Genomic DNA, 27,230 nt, shown 5'->3' with positions numbered 1-27,230 from the left:
ACAAAGTTAAAATAACATTTTCTTTTGATGTCGTTCAATCATAACCATAGTACTATAGTTTTTTGTTCAATCGATTTATATTATATACCAAAAAAATAAATAATCTGAATCGAAGTCCAAAGTTGCTCAAACCGACAAAATATTTTCTCTATCTCAACATATAAATAACGACACATGGATGTTCAAAGCTACGTGGCACCTGAAACCTCAAAATCTTGGATCCACGTCTGCTTTCGCGCATCGCATGTATATCTTTGTATATGCACAGTTTATAGAATTAGTGAAGAGAACATAGTTCTGGTTCTAATTTTATCTAGGCAACCCTACTTAGAAGATCCAAATACTGGAGTAGAAATGTTTGAGAGCGCAGACATTATGGAATATTTACGGCCAACTTGTGCTATTTAAAGGGTGAGACTTTCTGATGTTTCTTTTTTGTTTTCCTCAATGCCTCTGAATGTATATTAGTCTCTTTTCGTTCTCTATTTTGCTGGCAAAATTTTGTTTTTCAACATAGAAACATACTTTAGTAAATAACTTAATTGCAACTTTGTTCTACTTTTTGTTATAATTTGCTATAAAATCATCAGATTTCTTTTATGACCACAAAATCTCTCAACTTTTACTTTATTTCATATAACATCGTTCTTGCCATTTTCCAACCAACTTCACAAAAAATCACAACCATTTCGTTAGATTGTGTTATAGAGATTTCACTTTATTGCATAGTGTGAACAGTGAACTTATGTACCACTGCGATTGACTGTGATAACTTGCGTTATGGCAAAAATAATATTTCATATTTCAATTTATGCGAACCTATTTCTTTTTTAGTTCGTGTCAAAAAGATTGGCATCTTTCCTTATTTGGAAACAATTTACCTTTATTCAATAATTTATAGCCACACAAAATATATGTGCCTCATTTTACACCACAAATTCAAAAGTCTTCTCTCTTTTTTTAAACTCCGTGCCCAGTCAAATAAGTTCACATAAATTGAAACGGAGAGAGAAGTAGTAGTGGGTGATTTCTAGTCCCGTCAATGAACAGAAATAATGTCATTGTCAATATAGAAAAATGGGGTTGATAAATGTACAATTTCTAGTTAAATCCCATTATTATTCTTTCATTTCTTCAAACTTGAACTACCTTATAGTCAATCATCGTGACCGCTGACCAATTCCAGGATCAATATTGGCAAAGAATAGTAGCTCATCCTTACACAGAAGAGAGAACGAAAGCAAACGCACAAAATATATATACACAAAGAAAGAAGGAACCAATATGAAATGGGAAAAAATAGACTTTTTTTTTCTTTTTGCGGAGAGTTTAAAAAAATATAGATTATGTACATGAGTTTAACTAATATCCTGAACACGGAAAAAATTTTGTTAGGGAGCGTTTCTCCCTTAAATAGGTCTTAAACGGGAATCCGAATTAATCGGGACACAATGCAGGTATTGGACATCTGATGGAAACAAGGAAAAAACTAATATCTACAAGAAAAAATATTACTATACACTAACTATGTAAAAACAAATTACACCATCAGTCATTTTTACCTATTTTAGCAAATATCCTGCATTATTTTCAAGATCATAACTATCATTTTTCATGCAGGATCACTTATAAATATCTTATGTGTGACCTGATAGTGTAAACAATTTCTTAATATCTCGGCTTAAACTCAATTAATAGTGTCAAACTCAATTATAAATTGGAACGAGAGAAAACGTGTTGGAGCCTTCATAAGGTGTTATTTGAACAATTTACTCCTTATTAATAACAAAGAAGAAGAAGAAGAAGAATATTGAACGCCAGCCCATGACTTGAAAATTGAATCATTGATTTATTATAGTATTTTGTATTTATATCTTAACTAGGCCCCTGGGGGGAAAACCGATGGGACAAAGGAAAATGTAGTAGGACAGGGTGGAGGGGACTATATGTTTGTTGTTTGATCTTATAAAAATAGAAGCAAAATCTTACATATATCTAATTGAATGAGATGGGGAGACTCACCATGTTATATGTAAAGTACAACAAAATAGCGACATTGTTATCCAGGAACTAATTCAAAAATATCTTTTTGTCCTTTTTATCTATTTGTGATTATATTTTAAAAAAAAATTCGTTGGCTACCCCATTCGTTAAATATTTTCTTTCTCACGCAGCCGTGAACGTGGTAAAAACTTACAAAAAAGTTTGACAAAAACGGGACTTATAAATTTTCATCTTTACCTATATATTAATGGTGTAAATAATTTTTATGCTATCAATATTATTCTAACTTGTTGTATTATGTGACATGTCTTATTTTTTTCAAGTTATTAATCTTACTTTTTATAATAGTTACTTGTAATTATTACTTAAGTAATCCGATAATGTAAAAATTATTTTGCAATATTGGTGAATAAAGATTAAACTCCCTCATTTCTAGCTAGACTACTACCAAAGTTAATCAACAAAGACTGCATCCTTGTATGGTAAGAATCTCATTACCATATGTGAATCGCAATGTCAATTTCTGTCCTTCAATTTTTAATGGTGAGCTCCATAGACCATAATTGTGTTTAATTGTTTATTTGCGAAATAAAAATAACAACGTGGAAGCAGCGCCTTTGAAGCAGAATCATGTGCGTTCTGCCTTCGACAGTGTACGATTTAAGGTCTCTGCATATGCCATTGTCATTGTTTTCTCTTCTCCCTATGGGCATGTTGTTTGTTCCTCACAAATTTAACTTTTAACTTACCTTTATGGTTTGTTGATCTGCTGTGTTTAATTACCATATTTCCAGGTCATTACCTTATTGTTAATTAGAGCATGTTTGGCTAAGTTTTTGAGAGGTTAAAAGTATTTTTTTGTCGGAAAAATTTGATGTGTTTCACCAAGTTAGAGAAGTGCTCTTGAATAGCAGCAGAAGTAGTTTTTCTGCTTTTGGGAAGAAACTACAAATTCTAGCTTCTTCCAAGAATCAGAAATAGAAAATTAATTGTTTTAAGATAAAAGTATCTTTACTATAAATTTATATTTTTTTGAGTTATCCTTCATTAATTTAGCTTTTTTCTATTCCTTTTTTGCTTTTACCATCCCTTTTTATTTAATTTATTTTCATCAGTACTTTCCTTATTCTTCTTTGAAATAGATCTCTCTTTTATATAGGATTAACGAAGTAGATTTTTTAATTTATACGGAATGATTATATTTAGATATATTTAGATATATTTAAATTATTATAAAATTTATAAGTAATGCTGGATACCTAATATTATTGCTTTGGATAATTATATTATTTTATATTGATTCAAATTTTTAATATATATTTTTACTTTATGTTTATATTCTAATTAAATAAAAAGAAAAAATTAATTTTTATAATAAATTTGTAAATTAATTTCTCTTTTAAATAGTATACAAATTGTAAACTCAATATTTATTATTTTTTTTTAAAAAGCATTTTTGAACAAAAGTACTCTTCAAAATAAGTGCTAATTTTTAGCGGTCGGTCAAACGAGCTCTTAGACAATTATTTATGATTATCGAAGTATAAAAGCTAAATCCTTTCCATCACTTTGAATCTTGGCAAACCCCTATCTCACTAAAGATGTTTGAGAGTATTCAAAATTTAATATAAATTTGTAAAAAGTAATATTTAATCTATATAATATTCCAGAGAAAAGTGTCCAAGTGATAATCCTTCGTTTAGTGTAGCTCCGCCCATCTACATGCACACCAATATTTTAACCCGTCCTATTATTCAAAGTTGTCCTAATTCCAAAGAAATCAATTACTAATCAAGAAACTTAAACTTCAGCCGTAATATCACAAGTGCGAATTCTAACTTATTTGACCGCTATTGTTTCCTCGGATGCTTTCTAATGTACCTATTAATTAAGTGAATATTCACACAAAGTAGTAATTATAAGTAGCAACTGCGGTGCGCAGGCATTGATGCACGATTATATATATTTTTAATAATGAATTTAAAAGTTTATCTGAAGCATTTACTAATATATGAAACTTATAAACTTTTGCTTTGCTAAGGTACTCAAGTAAGAAAACGATAGATTCTATTTCTTGTACGGATAATATTGTTAAAAATTAAAAAAGTATAGTATGTCAGTAGATTTGAACATACATATATTTTAAATATTAAAATTTAATAATCCCATAATTTATGCAGAAATTTATATATTTTGCATTATACTATCTACTTTATTCATAACAAAATTTACATTATAATTCTCGAATTACTAGTGCATGAACCAACAAAAATTGGAAAGAAAAAAAAAAGGTGCCGTTCTATTTTTACCTCAACTAGTGAAAAGTGCTGGTTGAAAACGAAAAAGAAAAAGTGAAAATTGCCGTCAATCTTACTGCCACGTCGGACTAACGACTTCACAGAGTGCAAATTTTAACCATCACTTAAGACTTTCGCTCCCGCCTTGTCAAGACTGGAATTCAATTTCTTCTATTGGGACCCACTTTCTGATCTGAACCCAACGCCTCTGCAACTACTACGCCGATTTCCTCGGCGGCCCAGGATCCCGATCTCCGGCCCGACTTGAACCGCATCATCCCTCCCAAACCGGCTGGCTCTGACACCCGTTCAACACTCACAGCGTTGCTCTTTCTCGGTTGAACCGGCTCTTCCGGTCTAGAATCATTCGTTGTCTCTATACTAGACTTGACCGGTTTAATGTTACTCCGACCAAACCGGAACATCGAAAGTACACGTGAATAAAATCCGGTTTTGCGTTTAGCGCCTCTGCTCTTTGATCTCTCGAGTGATATTTCACATTTTTTCGCATCTTCACATGATTGCCGGCGGCGACCTTTCTTCGATCTTACTCTTCCAATACATGATACCTTCGGCGACACCGGTTCAGGAGCGGCAACTGCTTTCAATGCCGATTCAGACCGTTTAGTCGGGAAAAAACGTATATTGGCCGGTTTACACGTTTTTCGCTTCGAATCAACTGAGCTACTCTTCGGTAATCCGAAAAACGAAGTCGTCTTAGTCTTCAAAGTCAACGGAAGTCTTTGAGAGCTCGAATTCGAACTCGGATGAATCAAGTTCGTTGTGTGTGAAATGTTACCTTTGGCGGATTCTTTACGCTCCAAAACGGCGTTTCTATCAAACCAATCCAATTCGGCATCTTTTGGAAGACAGATTGATTCCGGCGGAAAATCCGGTGGAAGTTCCTTTTCGTCGTCGGGAATATCAGCGTTCTCCAGTTTGACGACGGTGACGTTCACCAGAGTTTCACATGCAATTTTCCGGTCACTATTGCCGCCGGCATAGGTAGGAACTGGTGGTTCTAAATCAATTTGAGGCATTATTGAGAGAGAGAGAGGGGGGGGGGAGAGAGAGAGAGAGAGTATAGTACAGTTGAAAGGATTTTCCAAACTCTGAGGCGATTTGGGTCTGCGGACTGAAATTAGCTTTAGTGTATATATTTAAAAAGGACTGGCAAATAAATTTTAGTAAATAAAAGTTTTAAAAAACATAACATAATGGTTGCAAGTCTAATTCTCACTGTCCTTAAACAAATACAAAAAGTTAAAATAAATGTAACCAATAAATTCAAGGGGTATGTTATATAATCTGTTTGCAACTTGTACGTAGTGCTAACAATATTATATATTTTGTGAATATAAATACAAAACTTTATTGTAAATCGTTAGGAGTATTACAAAAGAAGAAATCTACTTTATAAAACCAGAATAAGATTACTTAAAATTTTGTACATATTAGAGGAAAATGAGTTGTAAAATGACAAATGGATCATGCACAAGGCATATTTCTTTTTATCATAAAAAAGGGAAACCAATTTTGCACTACATATATAAAAGTTAGTGTTTAGTGTGTATAATGATTCAAAATACTAACACAAAGAATATCTTATAAATTGGCTACCAAAAGCATATAGGACTCTAAATAAATATGCACTTAACTTATTGGCACTTAATATTTATATAAATGTATGATATAATTTCAGCTCTAGTCAATTGATATATGTATTGTCACCTTATTTTACTACTTAACTATGGTAAGTAATTTTCTATAAAATAATCCTTTCTTGTTTGCGTAAAGTGAAGTTTTATTTTGTTTTTTGGTTTGGAAAAAGAAAGCGGGGGAAAGGGAACTTCAAAATCTCTTTGAACTTTCACAATGATTTCCTAAACTTTCGTTCATTACTTGTTATACTACATTTAAACTGACATGTATTAAGTGTGTGTAACAACTAATGATCGAAAGTTTAGGAAATCATTCTAGAATGAACGAGGGTTTAGGAAACATACGCAAAGGTAAAAGTATGTTTTTATAATTATTGTGTCCAGGTCAGCTTGCGCGCATCTAGAAAATATTTTTTATCTTCTATCTGCATAGGTACCGAGTAACTCTATTGATGTTTTAACTTCAATACCCCACAAGAGAGGGGGTGATTTATGTGGTGTCCAATTTTTCGCGTGCACAGATTATAGAAGGACCTGGTTCTTCTATGTATTCCTTATACTACTGTTGGGGAATAATAAATGTAGAAATTTAAGAACACAAGTATTTTACGTGGAAAACACCTGACTCAAAAGGTGAAAAAATCACGACCTACTTCCCAGTAGGATTTTTCCAAAATCTCCACTAAATCACTAAGCCAAAAACTGCATTTACAAAACACTTTTGTAAACCTAGGATTAACTCTAATCCCGTTATGGCAACCAGCCTCTAACTGCTGCGACAACTTCAAGTTAACTCTAACTTGAATACTCTGAGTACCTATTACAATTGCCTCTAGATAAAGCTGAAAGGTACAATATGAAAACATCTACTACAATTGAACTAGAATAAAAGACAGACACTTGGAGCTGGTTCTTCTATCTAGTTCATGTAGCTTCAGGTTCGCACACTTGAATCACACACGAACTGTTTACAAAATGCCTTGCTATTTTGCTCTCAATTCACGTTTAACTTCTGCTTTTGTATGTCCCATGTAAAATGAGAACATCCTATGATTTATAGAGTTAGTAGAGTAAAAAATAACTAGTGTTGTAATGCTACTCTTCCTTGGTGGAAGAGTTCTAGTTGATCTCAACCTCTAACTCATCTCTTACCTTGGATAGTGTTCTCTTTGATTAAGGAGTCCTTCTCTTTATCAATTATGCAACCATTTTCGATCAGGAGATATTAATTAGACCAAGTTAAGCTTATCTCCTTCACGTATATCCCATATGCTCGAATCTGCCCGTGTCTATGCACACAAGGGATGGACTCGGTTCATGCCTGAGCTTCCTTTGTCAATCTTCAAAACTAACCTTCACTTAGGCCAACAAATTCCCCTTTTTTGATGATGACAAACTCTGTGCTTTTCATAAGCTTAGGCCCTGTTTCAACTTAGCCCAACATCAACACAACGTTAGAATAATTTCCACTTATCATAAAGGACCAGGTTCATTAGGTTATAAACATCATTGTTCAAAGTGTAAAGCACAACCGTTTTCCCCATTTTGGCCTCATCGAAAAGTTGCATAAAAATGTGAGATAACCAGATTTTAAAACTTATTCATGGCCACTTGGGCTACTTCAAATGCAATCATGGATTAATCATCATAGATCAAGCTAAGAATTTTAACCATCAAAGAAATATAAACAAACAGTTAGAGCAAAAATAATGAATTTCATTGATGATTGATACAATTCTTCCACAAAGCATAAAAAGAAATAAAAATACTGAAAACATGAGCAAACAAAAAAAAATCCCAAACTGGGTCACTGAAAGATCTACACTGGGCTAGGAGTTTAAGGTTTGGAAGAACTAGGTGTTTGGTTTTTGGCTTGGAGGAGTTTCAGCATATCCTGAAGAATGCCATCATTCTTCTCCTTTTCTCTTGCCAGCTCAGTACTGAGAGCATCTCTCTCAGTCTCCATCTCAAACAACCTTTTCTTCAGCCTCTCAATCTCAGCATCCTTAGCCCCACTTTCTTGCACCAAGGTTCGCACCTTGCTATTCACTGGTACCTTCTTAGATGAACCAAGTTCTTTAGGAGTGACATGGACTTCATTGTCATAAGAAGGCAGCATATTTGCCCCCAAAATGATCCTTGATTGTACCAACCTCCCTTTCTTCTTTGGATTATAACTTTCAGTCACTCTCTTCAGTAAGTCTGCGAGGGTTTCCTGTTCAGATGAAACAGGTTCATCTATATTTTTCTCAAGTTGAACCAGCGCTTCAGCGGCTTCGCCAAACCCACTTCCCCATGTTTTCTTTACACTCTCCTCTACTCCAGTAGATTTTTCTCCCCAAACAACCATTGCACCTGTGTCTGGTTAAACTCACAGGAGTGGGTGTAGAATCAATTATTCTTTTACCCTTTCCCCTCACAGCACTTCGAACACCATTGCTCTTTTTTTCTTTTTCTTTTTCTTTTTTACCACCAATTCCTCCAGACTTTGTAGTTTCAACACCTGCTTTAGACCCTACTATTACAAACCTATTCTTCAAATCTGTACCTGTTCAATTTCATAAGAAACAGTTTCTTCCCCCTCAGTAGCAGATTTGAATGATTCATCAGATTTCTGGGGTTCTTCTTCCTTACCCGCTTTTAATTTTTCATTTATTTTCTTGATTTGTTCTCTCCCCTCAATAACCTTGCGAGAAAGCATCTATACTCTTTTCTTAGAGGTTGGGGTGGTGGAAGGGATGATAGTGGGTGTGGAAGTCTAATTAAACTGAATTTCAGTTTTGAAAAGACCTTGGAGTGTATCCCTAGAATCTAGGTACTTCAATTCGGTTGGGACTCTTTTGAACAGAACTGATTCACTTGTAACGGATAAGTACAAAAGGAGTTTGGAATTAAGTAGGACTTTGCTCATGACCCAAATATTATTATTTCAAATTATGCAGAGTGTAGAAAATATATCGTGTTATCTTGATGAACCAGGTTCTTCACTGATAATTCTCTTGTGTAAATCTAAATTTGCCAAAATAGAGAAAATATCATTAGAGATTAATGAGTCATTTTAACATATGGAACAAGAGTATACTATTGAAAGTATGAGTCTGAGCAAAAATTAATCTAATTATATACACATTTTCAGATTTTCTAACCAAAAGCAAAAACAAAATCAATTTTTTTTCGTTGTAAATTCTGAACTGGTCCTTTTAGGTGATCTTAATCATCCCTAATTCTAACATGTTCCTTTCAAAGTGATCTCTACTTAGGGCCTTTGTGAAGATGTCAGCTATTTTCTTGTCAGTAACACAAAATTCCACAGTGATCAACCATTTTTCATAGTTATCCCTCAAAAAGTGATGTCTAACATCTATGTGCTTAGTTCTCTTATGGTGAACCGGGTTCTTGGTCATACTAATAGCACTAGTGTTATCACAAAAATGGGAATACAACCAACATCAATTCCAAAGTCCTTTAATTGATGTTTGATCCACAACAATTGAGCACAACATGAAGCAGCAGCAACATACTCAGCTTCAGCAGTAGATCATGCCATTGAATTTTGCTTTTTGGTGGCCCAAGATATAAGACATGAGCCAAGAAAGTGTGCCATACCTGAGGTGCTCTTTCTATCCATAAGAAAACTTGTATAATCAGCATCAGCATATCCCACAAGATTGAAATTACTACCTTTTGGATACCATAGACAGAGATCAGTGGTGCCTTTTAGATATCTCAAAATTCTCTTGACAGTAGTCAAGTGAGACTCCTTCGGATTTGCCTGAAATCTTGCACAAAGGTCTACACTAAAAACAATGCCAGGTCTACTAGTAGTGAGATACAACAATGAACCAATCATTCCCCTATACAACTTTTAATCAATAGATGAACCAGGTTCATCTATATACAACTTCTGATCAATAGATGAATCAGGTTCATCTATATCCAACTTTGTAGCTTTTGCAATAGGAGTGTCAATTTCTTTAGAATCTTCCATTTTAAACCTTTTAAGTAACTCTTTTACATACTTCTGCTGATGAATCATAGTTCCATTTGAATTTTATTTAATTTGTAAGCCTAAAAAGAAATTAAGCTCACTTATCATGCTCATTTCAAATTCACTCCTTATTAGTTTAGCAAACTCTTTACCTAACTTATCAGTAGTTGCTCCAAAGATTATATCATCAACATATATTTGAACTACCAAGAGATATTTACATTTTTCCTTCAAGAACTAAGTATTGTCAATTTTACCTCTTTTGTAATCATGCTCAAGCAAAAACTTTGATAATCTTTCATACCATGCTCTTGGCGCCTGCTTGAGCCCATAAAGTGCTTTGTCAAGTTTGTACACATGATCAGGACTCTCCTTGCTTTCAAACCCCGGAGGTTGCTTGATAAACACTTCTTCCTTTAGATAGCCATTGAGGAAGGCACTCTTGACATCCATCTGGTGAAGGGTAAATTCCATGTAAGCAGCAAAGGCTATGAGGAACCTTATTGCTTCCAACCTTGCAATTGGAGCAAAGGTTTCATCATAGTCTATGCCCTCATCTTGACTATATCTTGAACCACCAATCTTGACTTGTTCCTTGTAACTGTTCCATCTTTATCAAGTTTGTTTATGAAGACCCATTTTGTGCTAATTCCTGATTTGTCCTTGGGTCTTGGTATCAGATGCCAAACTTGACTTCTTTCAAACTGGTTGAATTTATCTTGCATTGCATTTACCCAGTCTGCATCCTGCAAAGCCTTGGCAATATTTTTAGGTTCAATAAGAGATAAGAAGGCATCAAAAGCACACAGATTTTTTAATGAAGATCTGATTTTGATTCCAAAGGTTGGATCAGTGATTATGTTCTCAATGGGATGAGAACTTTGATACTTGTAAGATTTTACAACCAACTGGTTTCCTCTTGACGTTCCTCCACTGCTTTGTTGCTGTGGAACAAGTTCAGGGACATATTCCATTGAGGTTTGAGGATCATTTCCTCTTTGTTATATTCCCCTTGTTAGGTTGCACTGGGTAGAAGGACTTGTTTCATCACATGTTCCTTCTTCCAGTGCAGCTTTAGTCTGGGCTGTGGTTTTATTTAAGTTTCTCACCAGCCCAATTACTTCATCATCATATTCCTGTCTCTCAGAAAGAATGTTAGTTTCATCAAAAACCACATGACCACTTTCTTCAACACACATAGTTCTTTTGTTGTAGACCTTATAAGCTATACTATGTGAAGAATATCCCAAGAATACTCCCTCATCACTTCTGGGATCAAATTTGCCTAGGAAGTCTTTACCATTGTTGTGCACAAAACACTTGCATCCAAATGCCCTAAGATGGGATATATTTGGTTTTCTCCCTTTAAGTAACTCATAAGGAGTTTTCTCTACAAGAGGTCTAGTCATGCACCAATTTATGATGTAGCATGTAGTATTTACAGCTTCTGCCCAGAAGCTATGGGGTAGTTTACTAGAAAGAAGCATAGTCCTAGCTATATCTTCAAGTTTCCTATTCTTTTTTTCAACTACTCCATTTTGTTGTGGAGTCCTAGGAGCAGAAAAATTATGATCTATGCAATGCTCATCACAAAATTCAGCAAATTTAGCATTTTCAAATTCAGTGCCATGATCAGACCTAATTGATATAAGTTGATTACCTAGTTGTTTATGAGTTTTTCTACCAAAAGAAGTGAACATGTCAAATGCTTCATCTTTAGATGTTAAAAATAATGTCTCAGTAAACCTAGAGTAATCATCAACAAGCACCATCACATATCTCTTACCACATCTGTTTAATGTTCTTATTGGACCACAGAGATCCATATGGACCAGTTTCATCGTCCTGGTGGTGCTTACCACTTTCTTGCATTTAAAAGAGGATCTTACCTGCTTCCCCCTTGCACAAGCCTCACAAACTTTATCTCCCTTGAACTTGATGTTAGGCAGCCCTATCACCAGGTCCTTGGAAACTAATTTGTTGAGTTGACTCAGACTTGCATGTCCATGTCTCTTGTGCCAAAGGAGGGGATCATTGTCCAACACACTTAAGCAAGTGAGTTCATTTTCTGACAGTGTGGACAGATCTACAATATATATATTGTTTACTCTTTTTCCCTGCAAAACAATCTTTTCAGTGGTAAGATTAATCATAAAGCATTTTGTAGAGGTGAATGCTACCAAGTTACTTCTATCACACAGTTGTGGTATACTAATTAGACTGTATTTTAGACCGTCTATCAAATAGACATTCTCAATCGAGTGAGAGTCAGTCTTGCCTACCTTACCAACCCCAATGATCTCACCTTTCTTCCCATTTCCAAAGGAGACATTACCTCCTTTGAGGTCCTCAAGTGAAAGGAACTGGTTCTTGCTTCTTGTCATGTGCTTTGAGCAACCACTATCCATGTACCATATTTGGCTGCTCCCCTTCACTTGGTCCTGCAAAAGGAAATCAGGGGTTAGTCTTAGGAACCCAAACTAGTTTGGGTCCCTTTCTATAGGCAAAAGGATGAATCAAATTCTTTTTAGCCCAACCTGGCAGCCTATTTTTCCCTTGAACAAACTTTTTATTCTTTTGACTAGCCTTTTCTTTTGCAGTGCATTTACTTTTATAGTGACCAGTCTTACCACAGTGAATGTAAATTTTGTTCTCAGGAAGTGTGAGATACTTGCTTTTGGGATCCAATTTAGGTGGCAGATTCCCAAAGCCAATTCCTCTTCTATTTCTACTGTGATGTTCCTGTAGCCATGAAAGTACATCGGAGGACCTGTTCCATTTAGAAGTTATGTCTAGTTCATGCTTGACTTTGCCTAGATCCTCCTTCAAAATTCTAACCTGCTCATCCTTCTTATACAACTCATCTTTTGGTTTACCTACATTTTCTTCTAGAGTGAGTTGTGTGCAATCAGCTGTCTTCTTACTTGTTCCTAATTTCAGTTTTAGGTTTTCAGATCTAAGTTCTAGGACATTTGATTCAAATGCATGAACCTGGTTCTTTAATGCAGTATTTTCACTTATAGTCTCATTAACCCTAAGTTCCAAGTTCTTACACTTTGCTTTCAAAATCACACATTCCTTAGACAACTGTTCATTTTCATTGTTTACATCCTCAGATTTATCAATGAAATCTAGAAGTAATTCATATAGCCTTTCTTTAGACAAAAATTTAATCTTGTCTTTGAGATGAATTACACTTACCTCAGATTCCTCATCAGATTCTCCAATGGCCATAAGTGCTTGTTCATCTCCATCTTCATCATCTGAGCTTTCTCCCCAAGCAGCAACCATAGCCTTTGTTGATCCTTTGTTCTTCTTGGGTTGAACTTATTCCTTCTTCCTGTTTCTTCGTTCAGCTATTTCCTTCTTCCATTCAATTTTCCATTGAGGGCAGTTCTTGATGTGGTGATCAGTCTTACCACACTTGTAGCATCCCTCATTGGTTTGTCTTTCAGGAGCCTTTGGTTTGTTGTAGCTTCCACTTCTTGAAGGACCATTTCCTCTCTTTAGGTACTTCTTGAAGTCCTTTGTGATCATAGCCATTTCATCATTTTCTAGATCAGAAACTTCAGTGATTCTGAGTGCCATGCTCCATTCCTTCTTGGGTACATCCATCTTCATGATTTGCCTTCTAAGTTCATAAGCAGTGAGATTTTCAATTAGCTCATCCAACTTAAGAGTGGCAATGTTCTTTGACTCCTGAATGGCGGTGATTTTGCTCTCCCAAGTAACTGGCAGAATCCTTGTCAAAATCTTCTAAACTCTATATTCTTCAGAAATAATCCTTCCAAGAGACTTAAGTTCATTTGTCATGTCAAAATCTTCTAAACTCTATCTTCTTCAGAAATAATCCTTCCAAGAGACTTAAGTTCATTTGTCAGTGTGGTGAACCTTGTATACATCTCTTGGATGGTTTTCCCTTCCTTCATGGTAAAATTCTCATATTGAGAATATAGTAGTGTTCCTCTGGACCTCTTCGCTTAAGGTGTTCCTTCATGGGCCACTTGCAAAGTGTCCCAGATTTCCTTAACAGTGGTACAACTTTGGATTCTACTATACTCATCTAGACCGAGTCCACAAACAAGCTATTTTTTGGCTTTAGCATTCTTCTCTCATTTTCTCAAGTCGTCAGCAGTGCAGTCAACTCTTGTTTTTGGCACTTCTTCTCTTTCAGCATTTATATTCATGGTAGTCAGTGGACCATCTGTGACAATGTCCCATAGCTCATAGTCTTCTCCTATGATGTGATCTCTCATCCTGTTTTTTCACCAAGAGTAATACTGGCCTTTGAAGAGTGGTGGCCTAGCAGTGGATTGCCCTTCCCAGTTCCCAGGTAGTGCACTCATCTTGATCTTCTCCTAAGGTGTTAGCCTCTTCAAGGATAACCTGCTCTGATACCAATTGATGTTTTAATTTCAATACCACACAAGAGGGGGTGATTTGTGTGGTATTCAATTTTTCGCGTGCACAGATTATAGAAATACCTGGTTCTTCTATGTGTTTTTTATACTACTGCTGCGGAATAATAAATGCAAAAATTTAAGAACACAAGTATTTTACGTGGAAAATACCTGGCTCAAAAGGTGAAAAAACCACGACCTACTTTCCAGTAGGATTTTTCCAAACTCTCCACTAAATCACTGAGCCAAAAACTGCATTTACAAAATACTTTTGCAAATCTAGGATTAACTCTAATCCTGTTGTGGCAACCAGCCTCTAACTGTTGCGACAACTTCAAGTTAACTCTAACTTGAATACTCTGAGTACCTATTACAGTTGCCTTTAGATAAAGCTGAAAAGTACAATATGAAAACACCTGCTACAATTGAACTAGAATAAAAGACAGACACTTGGAGCTGGTTCTTCTATCTCGTTCATGTAACTTCAGGTTCGCACACTTGAATCACATACGAACTGCTTGCAAAATGTCTTGCTATTTTGCTCTCAATTCACGTTTAACTTCTGCTTTTGTGCGTCATGTAGAATGAGAACATTCTGCGATTTATAGAGTTACTAGGCCAACATTTATCCACCAAGATTTGGACAAAGGGAAAAAATTACCTAGTGATTTTGCCTATGCTCATATTTAAACTCGAGAACTTATAATTTTAAACTCATTTCATTGACCGCTAAAGTACACCCTTAAGTGCAGTTTCATTGAGAAACTATCCCAGCTTCCCTTTATAGTTATAGCGTTAATGTACAAACAATAACCATTATATTAATTGAAAGAGATTGGATTTCCAACTCCAACTAAGCAACGGTTAATTATTCATAACAGGTTACTTTTAGCCAGATTCAGGACAGATTTTAATTTGTACAAATCGTGACTGATCCATTTCTTTTGACAGCAATGCATATGCCAACTCTATGACCATTTGTACGGAAGCACCAAATAATTTCATAAATTTTATATGTCAGAGATATTTCTTCATTTATTCGTAACTATGGAAAATTTAAAACAGAATAATAAAGATCTCTCTTCAGTTTTCATTTATTTTATGTTTGCAGTCCAAATTTAACATGAGTAAATATATTCTATACTCACTTCATTTATCATTTAGTAAGAATTTTGGATTCATTCATGGTTTTCTTCTTCTTTTTTTGGTTGTGTCTACAAGAAATATTATGGATAAATAGGATGACGATGATTATGAAGAAACAAAAAATGAACAATAATAGTGAAAATAGCACGGGCTAGCTAGTTTTCGCAATGGTAATCAAAAAATAGTCGGCGTTTGCAAAGTCATTGAAAAATAGTCATTGTTTTGTTGAAACACGGAAAGTTCCAATATAATATGCGGGATTATGGAGCTCCTACGTATAAACTTCCAGCATATTGTGTTGGAACTCTAGCACAGGGAAAGTTCCAGCATAATATGCGGGATTATAGAGCTCTTGCATATAAACTTCTCGCATATTATGTTAGAACTCCAACACTAGAAACTCATATGTAAAAAATTCGAAGTCGAATATATCTGAATCTTAATGGTGTTTTTGTTCAGATTTAATCTTTACATGAAAAAGTGGCTAAATTTCGATTACTTAGAAACTGTGGCTATTTTTCAGTTACCAGTTGTAAATCTAACTATTTTTTATTATTTTTCTCACAATACAACAATAACAACCCAGTATAATCCCACTAGTGGGGTCTGGGGAGGGTAGTGTGTACGCAGACTTTACCCCTACCCTGAGGTAGAGAGACTGTTTCCGATAGGCCCTCGGCTCCCTCCCTCCAAGAACTCCCCACCTTGCTCTTAGGGTGACTCGAACTCACAACATTTTGGTTGGAAGTAGAGGGTTCTCACCAATAGAGCAACCTACTCTTTGTCTATCGGAAACATCCTCTCTACCCCACAATAATACGACAAATTAACATTCAACTTCATTTAGAAAAATGGACAGCCTGGTGCACAAGGCATCCCGTGTTCGAGCAAGATCCGAGAAACGGTTGCACCCCTAAGGAGTGTAATGTTAACAGTCTACTATAATGCAAGCACTAGTGGTTGCTTCCACAGCTCGAACCCCCATGACATATAGGTCACATGGAGACAACTTTACAGTTGCTCCAAAACTCACCTCCAATTCCATTTACTTTGATAATAATGGATTTATGTATCAATATTTTCTTTACTCTTTGTAATGATTTGCCCCAGTCAAGCAGGGAAAGCAGAACATATTTTCCAAAAGTAGCTACCAACAAACTTGCTTGTTCAAATGTTGACTATTATCACATACTACCATTTAGTGATGTAGTCAATGTTTGGTTGCTTTAGGAATTTCCTCAAACCAAGCTTTCTCATAATACATAATCCGTAAACTTTTAATTCCAATATTACTTTCTTCTATGTAGCCTATGATCTAACTTCTAAATTTATGAACTAATGTATAGCGGTCACAATAGAGATATTTTATCACTAAACCCTAAAAAAACAAAAAAACACATCTCCTCAATTTAGGTTTCTGAGCAGTTAGCAGTAATATTACAAGTATAATTATATATACATGCACTTGGAGCCTGGTTAGATGTTTGAAGGGGGAGAAAAGAGTGAATGGATAAAATTTTACTTTAATTAGGGAGGTATATTGCCATAGAACAACAATAAATTTAGACAGCAGCAGATTAACTCAACGGCGAGAGATATATCTTCAGTACAGGCTATAGCAGCAATATATATGTAAGATAACTAAAATTGCTAATAATATTCAATATACTTAAGTAGTGTGTTTAACACCGTTGCTAGTGCTGATTATCAGCTAGTATAGGTTGTAACGGATACGCCCGCGTCCACTGTCACCACGCCGTCCATCCCTAGAACCTAGCCTAGCAATCAATGAAGTTTGAATGGACCATGGAAGACCAGGTTTCAAATCACAGCAAAGGCAAAAAATGTTAGTATGTGATTTTCTTCCCATTTACTTTAGCCTTGATAGATTTACTCAGTACTTTATACTGGTGGGAAGTGACAGATAACCAATGAATTAGTTGATGTGCGAGCAAGCTAGTCCAGACACAACCGTTATAACAAAAAGGAAAAAAATCACCAATTTCAGAGGACGTGATCACTTTGCTTTCAACAAATACTAACTGAAAGAACATTAGCGCCAATATACAGTTGTCATGTCATAACACAACTGCTACCCACAAAAGAAGACACAGTACACGAACTGGACTCAATATGTTAGACATCCAGCGCACGGAAGGAATTTTTCAGTCGAATGGCTGCTTCAAGACTGAAACAGAGCAAGCAGCATGTAATATGTATTATCTAAAGCCACAAAGTACACGAACTGCCTCTGTTCCAGAAACACACTTGTCTTCAACAAATGGAATTGTCTTCCATACTGTTAACTTCATAGGACCATTCTTATTACCTAAATCAACAACATGTTTAGGGTTCTTCTTTGTTGTAATTCTATAATTCATAAAGGAAAAAAAAAACATGCTAACCTTCACTTGTGACATCTTTTTCTGTGCAAATGGCAGCATAATGAGAACCGGCCAACTCCAGGAGCATAAACTGCCAATTGCTTGTTAGATCACTGGGATCGTCAAACATATCCACTGATATTTCAGATGCCTGAAATAAAATATGTTTATCAATAAAAGCATTCTCTCAAACTCTGAGGTATACGTATATTCTATTTGAATGAAGCTATTATTAGACTGGGAAAGTAACAGAAGAGGCCCTGGTGCTTGTTTAAGAAGTTGTGGGTAAAATAATCAGGAAAAAGTTGCAAATTGGGAAAGTGTCCTGTCGGGAAAGGATTAAATTGCGTTCTGGCTGTTTCAAGAGCTCAAGTATAGCCTAATCTTACACGTGATTCTGTTAGCTTGGCATCATTTTTGCTGAATTTGAAAAAATTAGGTAACCCCACAAATCGCCTCTACGACAGATTGAATCCATCACCATTTGACATTTTTTTTTCCAAGTCAATAATGTCTTATTAATAGCACACCAAGAGAGAGTTATGTATGTATGTACAAATTAATCCATCACCATTTAACAATAACTTTTCTGTCTTTTTCAGTTCAAATGTAAGTCCAGTCGAGATAGTTTATTTATTTTGTATTAAGGAAAGCTCATTTGAAAAAGTTACCAAACTTGTTCAAAAGTAGCTGTGTCATATTAAGGAAAGCTCATTTGAAAAAGTTACCAAACTTGTTCAAAAGTAGCTGTGTCATACCTCGGTATTTGAATTTCGAGAGAGGTGAGGGCTTTCTCCAATTGCACTCCCAAAACGAACTGTAAACGTCTTGAAAGGTGCACCTGAGAAACCTCCCCCCAATGCTTTCACATATGCCTCCTGCAAGCAATCTGCTTTTTTTAGAGGCTCAACTTAATAGTAGATAATAACAAGAAAACTTTGATCCTTCACTTTCGATTTACCTAACATACAATCAATAAAGATAACACATTCAAGCAGATAGATAGGTTAAAAGGCGCAAAAGCCTTCTCTAGATAAGCTTGCTAGCTAGAGAATAACTTTCACATATATGTGTATTGATGAGGCAGTTTGACCTTGATGCTTGCTTCCTACAGAAAATGCACTTGGAAGTCATAAGCCAACATCCAAGTAAGATAGACCGCAAGTGAATACATTCTTAAAAGCTAGTAATGAAGGATCTGGCACTTCTGGGGTTCTTTCTATTCTGTAAAAATAGTATGTTGCTGCTAACTTTTGGTTGTGCGTTACTACTTTGTATATATTGCCAAAGCACTGAGGTAGTGGGCCTAAATGATGTCGGCAGACAGCTAATATTGGTAATGTATATAGGATGTATGTTTTGCACAGGGACTTCTGTATGAACTACAGTACAATAAGTAATTTCCTGTATGAAAGTTGTTAACTCCTTATTGGTATTTAATGAAAAAATTGTTCTCTCTCTTGCTTGTCCAGCCACCTGCTTGTTTCAACTTCCAGACACCAACAATCGAGATCTAAGTTGCTCGGACACGGGTGCGGATCTAGAGGTCGGATCTTTCAAGATGTAAATTTTAAGATTCGAGGATACGGATCCTAGTACGGATACGGGTGCGGGGATCCGGCTAAACATAATTAAGAAAAATAAAAATCTCTCCAATTTATGAGAAATTTTGTGGAATACTTACGTATAGCTTGTAAAGTGTGGATTTCCTTTTTATTCTCAAGTTGTAGATAAGTAAAAGATTGATTTCCTAGATAAGATATGCTATTTTCTTCAAATTTACCCTAGTTTTAGTTCTGATTTTGGTAATCAAATTGTATCTCGTCTCGAATTTTTCTGTACGTCGTGGACTCGTGGTCAGAGTACCCAAAATTGTTTGACCAGATCCGGTACGAATCCCATACCCACACCCATACTAGTATCGTGTCGACACGGGTGTGGCACCTAAACTGTCATGTCGGAGTAACTTAGATCGAGATACTTCTTTTGCATAAGCTACTCTTTTGATAGAATCTTCACATTTCCAGGGAAATATGAACCTGAACTGCAAGTTCGCAACCACCTCAACAATTCAACAAGTTACTGCTTAGAAACCAGAATACATGGAGAAAGCAAACCTCTTAAAATAAACCCTTTGTTTTCGTATATACTGCAATTCCATCCAAGAAAGTCAATTTATGCCTTCTAGAAACTCACACAAATCTTCTTTAACGCTCAGAGTTTAACCCTTTTCTTTGGTAAATTAGTGGAATTATAAACAGAAAAGGTTATTCTATTCCATTCATCACTCAGAGCCCCTTTGTCAATGTAAGATACCAACATCTTCTATTTTCATTTACACGAGGGAAGTTCTCTCAATTACTCCTCCAACTAAGTCATTCTGGCTTTTTTTTCTTTTTATTTTATAACGTTGGTATCTGGGCCAGCTTGCGTGTACCTCGACTACAGGGGGTGTTCAAGATGAGCTTAAATGGAGCGGCATAGTCAGTGGGAACTCATATCGGATGCCGACTTGCTTGGGTTGAGGCATAGTAGTTGTTACTATTAGAGGGATTCACAAAGCAAAATGCAAATAAAATGGCCCATGCTGAAAAGTTTTACCTTTGCTTTCCCCTTAATAATAAGATAAGCTCCATATCTGGTAGAATTGCCCAATCCTTTCTTTCCATGCATATTTTGCATCTTTTAGATGGTAAATATGAATTAAAGAGAAGTGCATGATGTTCAGACAACATCCACTTGCTTTATATTGCTAAAAGACAGAAAATATACTCAATATCCAGCGATTACCACAGCTTGAAAGATTATGTTTCAAAAGGAAACAAACAAGAAAATTGAAGTAAGGGCAGAAAGTCTAGTAAAACAAAACCAGAAGAACTGGAAGCATCTAAAGTTGTACGGATGACTTCCCTTTAAATACCGGAGATAAATAAGGAGGCAAATAAACCACATGAATGAAACAAGCCATAGCTTCAAACCACAACTATGACTAAGTATTGGTACACACTTTAAGATTTTTGATTGGTGAGACTAGTTAAATAGAGCTTATTAAACATTGTCATCACTAAAAGAAACTGAGACAATAATCACGAAATCAATAAACTAACCTTTAGTGTCCATAATTTGATAAACTCCTGATGCTGAAGATGGGGATCTTTAATAGCAGTCAACACGTGAAGTTCATGTTCAGTGAAGTATCTTCTAGCTAAAGTCAAAACATTGTGCTTTACAGGCCTTTGCTTTGCTTCCACATCAATACCAATCTATAAATGAAAGAATAAGTGATTTGCCATGCAGCTGAATGTATGCATACACTGACTTGAGGGACCAAAATATTTACAGGAGAATTTATTGTCACGCCACAAGCTATCAGAGATGATGTATGTGAGATGTTGAAATGCAAAGGAGGAGGCTCACAATGATCACAGTGTTGCCAATCTACCTGTAGACATAATCAGATAAACTCAATGGCACATAAATACAACACATAAAGAGAAAATATGAGCATACAACTGGAAAGCTACTGAAAGCTCAAATCACACTAACCTCAGGCTTCCCATGAATGCTCTTCCTAAACTTGAGGGATCTGGGCTGGATCGAAGAATTTATCTGATCTAGGGAAAACCAACGCTTTCAGAGTTATAAACAATTTATAGTTCTACAAACACACAACGACAATACAGTAGTGATAACATAACCTATTACAGTGCTGAATCTAACATTGAAATGAATCAATTCAAAAAGACATTAACATATCCTTAGGTCAGTTTCCAGTTCTTGATTAACAGCTAATAAGCTTCTAAAATGTGAAATCACTGTGCAATGGAAGAAGGGGAGCCTTGGAGCAACGGTAAAGTTGCCTCCGTGTGAGCTATAGGTCACGGGTTCGAGCCATGGCATCAGCCACTGGTGCTTGCATCAGGGTAGGCTGCCAACATCACACCCCTTGGGGTGCGGCCCTTCCCCAGACCATGCGTGTGCTTCGTGCACCGGGCTGCCCTTTTACTATGCAATGGAACAAATATAGATATCAGAATAACTAGAATAATTGCATTTACATAACATAAAAGTTTATTACCACCCACAAACGGGTGCATTAGCTTTACAACAAAATGGATATTGCTTCTACTAAAAGTCTATTCTAACTCGTCTTCCATAATATCAGGGGGGGTTTAAGTAAAATGCAAATAGCAAACAAATAATATCAAAAAGCTCAACATAGTATCTTACATCTTGCAATGGTGGTTCTAACCAGCGTACGAGCGAGTAAAGCACTTTTTCTCAGCTCATCTCCACGCATACTAGACACATGTTCTTTCTCACAAGGTGGTAGAATTTCCATATATTTGTTCAGAAGAGATTCACCCTTCACTTCATTTGGTATTACATACCAAAGATGTGTTTCCCTAAAAATCAAAACCATTAAGCAAAACCATTAAAAACAATACAAAATTTGCATATTTAATAAAAGGAACTAAATCATACTTTGGAGAAGGGAGTGGAATAGGAGCCAAAGGGGTTGAAGAACTGAAGAATTTAATATCAGTGCAGCAATTCAACCGCATTCTGTAAAACCCACGTTGCATAGATGAATTTTTCTGCATATAATAGATAAAAATTTGAATCTTTTCTGCATATAACAGATCAAAATTGAACCTGTTCTACATATAACAAAAAAAAATTGAACCTATTCAGCGTAAAATATAAAAATTGAATCTTTTCTGCATATAAAAGATAAAATTGGATCTCTTTTCTTCTCTTTGGCAAGCTCTATATTACACAAATTTGAAAGAATTCAAAACGAAGCCCCTATTAGTTCCAAAAAGAAAAAGGAAGAAGAACATACAAGGTCGGGGTTCAATTATTTAAACAATTTGGAACAGTCAACTAACTTTACTAATGTCCTATAGTATTTTCCTCCTGATCTTAAATATAACAAACTTTTACCAAATTCTTAAAAGATAGTTTACAATAGACAAAATATCGATGCATACGAGTAAAATCGAGCCTGCTGCGTGACTCGACTTCCCGGTGGGCCAAGCAGAGCAGGAAGGGGACCGTAATGTATCAGGCCCAAACATGTAATATCACACAATCACAAAAGCCAAGTATAACAGTTATTCTAAGCTCGAATTTTGAACCCTGAACCAGAAGTTCTGGGTTCGTTTCCCCAGCAAAGTCGCTAGATCTGTCACACCTCCTTTTTTTCCCGAGGGATAGGGAATTTTTCCAATTTAAGTGACATTATTCGAAATAGGATTATTTATTTATTTAGAGTTGCCACTTGAAATAATTATTATGGTGTCCCAAGTCACTGGTTTATTTTTAAATCCCAAATCGAGGAAATTAATTTTCTTGTTGGTCCGCGAACACAGAAGACCGGGTAAAAAATTCTATTAACTCGGGAGAAGGTGTGAGGCACTCCCGAGTTCCTTGGTTTTAGCACGGTCGCTCAACAATTAATAATTGGCCTAATTATCTGATTTATTACACGTTTAAAACATATTGTGCATTACCGCTTCTATACTGATTTTAGTTGTTTATTTAATCGCTTTTAGTAATTATGAAATTTATTTGAATAAGTCGCGATGTCGTGCACTCATTTTGTTTTGTACATATTGCGAATCGCGCCACGTGAAACACACCCGCTATTTGCAACATGTTTATTTTTATTATTATTTGAAGTTACGGTCAAGTCGCGTGAAACACGCACTTGATTCGAGAATTACATATCACGACTATGCTACGGGAACCGTACCCATAGCCACGATTTATTTATTTAGTCGCGCCTAAAGCAAGTTACGATGTTCATGATTATTTCTTCCAAGTTTGAGATTATTGTAAGCCCATGAATTATGGAGTAGTTATGAAAAAAATGTAATAGATTAGTTATAGAAGGGTGAACTAGTAGAATTCTTTTGGCCCAAACTAATTCAAATCAATACCTTAAGTTTAAGAGCCTAACACTTCCAACTCCAAAATCACAACCCTAAAGCCTGCTTATTTTCTTCTAGACTCAATTATGGTTTCAATCCTTCTCACATAGTACTTACAGAATCTCAAACATGGAAACAATTCTTAAAGGAAGACTAAAAGAACACTCGCACAATGGCATTCAATTAACCTAACATAACATCTTGTATTTGATAAATCATCTAATGAACCCACTAGATTAACATAAAAGTCACTATTCCCATTCAACTTTATTCACACAAACTTAATAATAACAAACTCAACAAATGCAGGTTCTTCAAATAGAAAACAAATTCACGTAACAGGATATGAACCATTAAATCACTGACAAGTAAATCACAAGAGAAAAGGCCGAAACAATTCTTGAAGAAAAGAAAAGAACTGACAAATACACTAAAGAATTTTGGTGCCGAATACTGTTGAAATTCAACGACCAAAAAAGCAAACTTGAAAAGACGAAATCGGGACTTTGGCTGTATTTTGATGGGTGGTTCCGGGCTGAGATTTCATGGAGTTTCATGGGTCTTTCATGGTATAAAAGGTGGTGTTTTCATGGCTGAAGTTGCTGAGTTTTGGGTGGGATTTGGAGCTTTTTGGGACTATTTGGGGGGCATTTTGGGTGACTGTTTCAGCGTTTTGGGGGGCTGCATTGGAGCTATTTTTCGGCAACTTTCCAACCGGTTTTGCTGCATTTTTTGGAAGATTTCCAGCTGCGTTTAAGAGCGATTTTTGAGCTATTTTTACGCTGGTTTTGGAGGTGTTTTTGCCACTGAATTTGATTCAACTACTAAAGCACAATTATGTAGCTATTGTTCTCAAAATCCATACTGAGACGAAAGCAATAAAGAAATTCATACAGATCTGTGGACTTGTTCAATTTGCAATTATGCGGTCGAAATCCGATGCAAGCAAACAACGTCCCAATTTCAGTTCATATTGTTAGCTAAACATGATGATGCAAGCAAATCCAAACAACAAATTGACAGTGATGTTAACAAATTATCATTCAAAACGTAATAGTGACAGGCAAATTTGAGGCTTACCTACTGAAGGTAAAACGAACAACTAAATGTCGAATAAAGGTGAAGCACAACAGATGGAGCTCGACACGCAGATTCAGCAATGAGCAGCAGAAGTCCAACAAAAATTGGAGTTTAAATCGACCTCTTAAACCCAGAGAATGCCGAATGATCAACAACAGACGAAATTGCTTTAGAAATCCTCTTCAAATCCTAACTTTCTTCTGATTTTGGAACTTTTTGTTTTGGCTTTCCAGATCTATTTTTTGAAGCTCTTTCAATTTTTTTAAAGTTGCTTCAGTTTTTTCGTGTGTGTTGATGAATGAGAGGTCAGAATGTATGCGTGGGGGGGGGGGGGGGGGGGGGGGGATTCTCTATGAATTCTGATGAACCTCTATAGTCCTCTCTTTATCTCTATTTGGGCTAATATTGAGCTATTGGGCCATTTGGCCCTGCAGATGCCTCCTTCATTTTTCTTGCCTTTGCTTTGTTTTAAATGGCCACTCTTAGTTAAATCCTAATCTAAACTAATTTGCTAAATTAACCTAATTACCTATTTTAATCTAGCAATTAACTAATTAATTAACTAACAATCTGAACTAATGAAAGAAAACTACTAATTTAAACCTAAAAGCTAAAATGCAAAATGACTACTGTATTTTTTTGTGATTTTCGTTTGACAACTGTATTAAAAATGTGATTAAATTCTAAAATGCAATTAGAATGCCATGAATGAAATAAAAATATTTTTGGTAGTTTTCTATGGTTCAAAATATTCCTAATAATGCAATTAATTAAAAAGTACAAACAAACAAATAAGGAGAAATCTATTAGAAATGCTACAAAAATCAAAATAAGTAAAGATTCTTTTTTTGGATTCTTTAGGAGTGATTTATGCTTAGGGCAAAAATCATGTGCTCACAGAGACCGGGAAGTCAGACCTTTTCAAAGTAAAGCAAAGAGATAACGAGATGCTCAGGGAATTTGTGTCGAGATTTCAGATGGAACAGATGGATCTGCTTTCGGTCGCGAACGATTGGGTCGTTCATGCATTCACCCAAGGACTCAACCCCGAAAGCTCATTGGCTTCGTAACTATCACGACCCAAAATCTCACCACAGGCGTCGTGATGGCACCTAGTCTCTAAGATTAGTTAGGCCGATTTCTATTACATTTTGAGGCCATTTTTTTTAATTAAATAAATAACCAAAACTAACAACGGAATATATATATATATATATATATATATATATATATATATGACACCTCCCAAGACCGGTAGTACTGAGTCACAAACTCTAACTGAATACATGAAATGATCACGAGGACCGAATATACAATACTGTTTGATTAAAATTTAACAGTACAATAAAATGAAAAGACTCCAAGGGACTACGACGACAAAGTAGCTCTACCTTGAATCCTTACGGTCCTGCTTTAACTCTTCTCAAGTCTAATATCTCCAATACCTGGCTCTGCACAAAATGTGCAGAAGTGTAGTATGAGTACACCACGATCGGTACCCAGTAAGTATCAAGACTAACCTTAATGGAGTAGAGACGAGGTACAGTCAAGACACTCACTAGTCTAATAACTTGTGCAATATAATATACAAAATACTAGGAAACAGATAGCAATAAGGGCAGGATAAAATAACTTGTGGTATGCGCAGCAAGACAACAAGAATACCATAAATATCACACAACAATTAATAAATACATGTACGCCCAATTAATTAAAGTTTTTCAAATAAATATCCTTCACATATAATTCTTCCAAATAACTATCTTTTAAATGTAGTTTTCTCAAATAATTATTTTTTCAAATATAAATCTTTTCAAATATAATTTTCTCAAATAAATATCTTTCATATACAATTCTTTCATATAATTCTTTTTGAATAAAAATACTTTCAAAAAAATATTTGGAATATAATTCTTTCAATTAAAAAGCCATCATGTGACACGGACACCTCATTTCATAATCATAAAAATACGGGTCTCAACCCATTTTCATATTTTTCGTAAACACGGGTCTCAGCCCATTTTCATATTTTCACACCTCGTGCCCATAATTAAATCATCATATTTTTTCGGCACCCCGTGCCCTCATTTCATATCACAACTGTACGGACAATTCACGTGCCAAATATCATTATTATTTACTCACACCACCTCTTGCCCACATTTCATTTTATAATCCGTCTGGCAATAGCCATAGGCTCTCAATTTTAACATAAATCAGATTGTTATCAATTTACTGATGTTTGGCATATTTCGATATGTGTTGATGTTACTTTACCCATGTTTTAACCACTTCTTGATGTTATTTAATCTTTAAAACTCCCAACATGGTGTA

The 27,230-nt window shown here is 35.5% G+C and overlaps 3 protein-coding genes across 6 annotated transcripts; all 3 read right to left on the bottom strand.

Moving 5' to 3' along the window:
* Window positions 1-4,175: 4,175 nt before the first annotated feature.
* Window positions 4,176-5,442, bottom strand: LOC104111674 (uncharacterized). The gene has a single exon (XM_009621420.4). It carries the CDS (start codon window positions 5,339-5,341, stop codon window positions 4,463-4,465), a length of 879 nt encoding a protein of 292 aa, XP_009619715.1. The 5' UTR covers window positions 5,342-5,442; the 3' UTR covers window positions 4,176-4,462.
* Window positions 5,443-10,495: 5,053 nt separating this feature from the next.
* LOC138904391 (uncharacterized mitochondrial protein AtMg00820-like) lies at window positions 10,496-10,924 on the bottom strand. The gene has a single exon (XM_070192893.1). The coding sequence runs from the start codon at window positions 10,922-10,924 to the stop codon at window positions 10,496-10,498; it is 429 nt and encodes a 142-aa protein (XP_070048994.1).
* Window positions 10,925-17,414: 6,490 nt separating this feature from the next.
* On the bottom strand, window positions 17,415-25,222 carry LOC104111675 (uncharacterized). 4 transcript variants are annotated; one of them, XM_009621422.3, is made up of 9 exons: window positions 24,897-25,222; window positions 22,366-22,478; window positions 22,111-22,286; window positions 21,427-21,494; window positions 21,221-21,322; window positions 20,988-21,143; window positions 18,639-18,758; window positions 17,902-18,031; window positions 17,415-17,825 (listed from the first exon to the last, which is right to left on the bottom strand). In XM_009621422.3, exons 2-9 carry the CDS (start codon window positions 22,464-22,466, stop codon window positions 17,716-17,718), a joined length of 963 nt encoding a protein of 320 aa, XP_009619717.1. In that variant the 5' UTR covers window positions 22,467-22,478; window positions 24,897-25,222; the 3' UTR covers window positions 17,415-17,715. The 4 variants fall into 4 exon arrangements, with proteins under 4 accessions (XP_009619717.1, XP_070051122.1, XP_018631668.1 ...); XM_070195021.1 differs by having other exon boundaries at window positions 22,246-22,286; XM_018776152.2 differs by lacking the exon at window positions 22,366-22,478.
* Between the last annotated feature and the right edge of the window lie 2,008 nt (window positions 25,223-27,230).

This window comes from Nicotiana tomentosiformis, chromosome 2, assembly GCF_000390325.3.
Source record: "Nicotiana tomentosiformis chromosome 2, ASM39032v3, whole genome shotgun sequence".
NCBI classification, from domain to species: Eukaryota; Viridiplantae; Streptophyta; class Magnoliopsida; order Solanales; family Solanaceae; genus Nicotiana; species Nicotiana tomentosiformis.
The sequence above is the reverse complement of the archived record's forward strand: the minus strand, read 5'-3'. Positions and strand labels throughout refer to the sequence as shown.

Coding starts and splice junctions, on each gene's coding strand:
- LOC104111675 (XM_009621422.3), bottom strand. CDS start 22,466: ATGCAACGTGGGTTTTACAGAATGCGGTTGAATTGCTGCACTGATATT. Junction 21,495..22,110: donor TAGAACCACCATTGCAAGAT/GTAAGATACTAT, acceptor GGTTTTCCCTAG/ATCAGATAAATTCTTCGATC. Junction 18,759..20,987: donor TCAAATTATGGACACTAAAG/GTTAGTTTATTG, acceptor GATTGCTTGCAG/GAGGCATATGTGAAAGCATT.
- LOC138904391 (XM_070192893.1), bottom strand. CDS start 10,924: ATGGAATATGTCCCTGAACTTGTTCCACAGCAACAAAGCAGTGGAGGA.
- LOC104111674 (XM_009621420.4), bottom strand. CDS start 5,341: ATGCCTCAAATTGATTTAGAACCACCAGTTCCTACCTATGCCGGCGGC.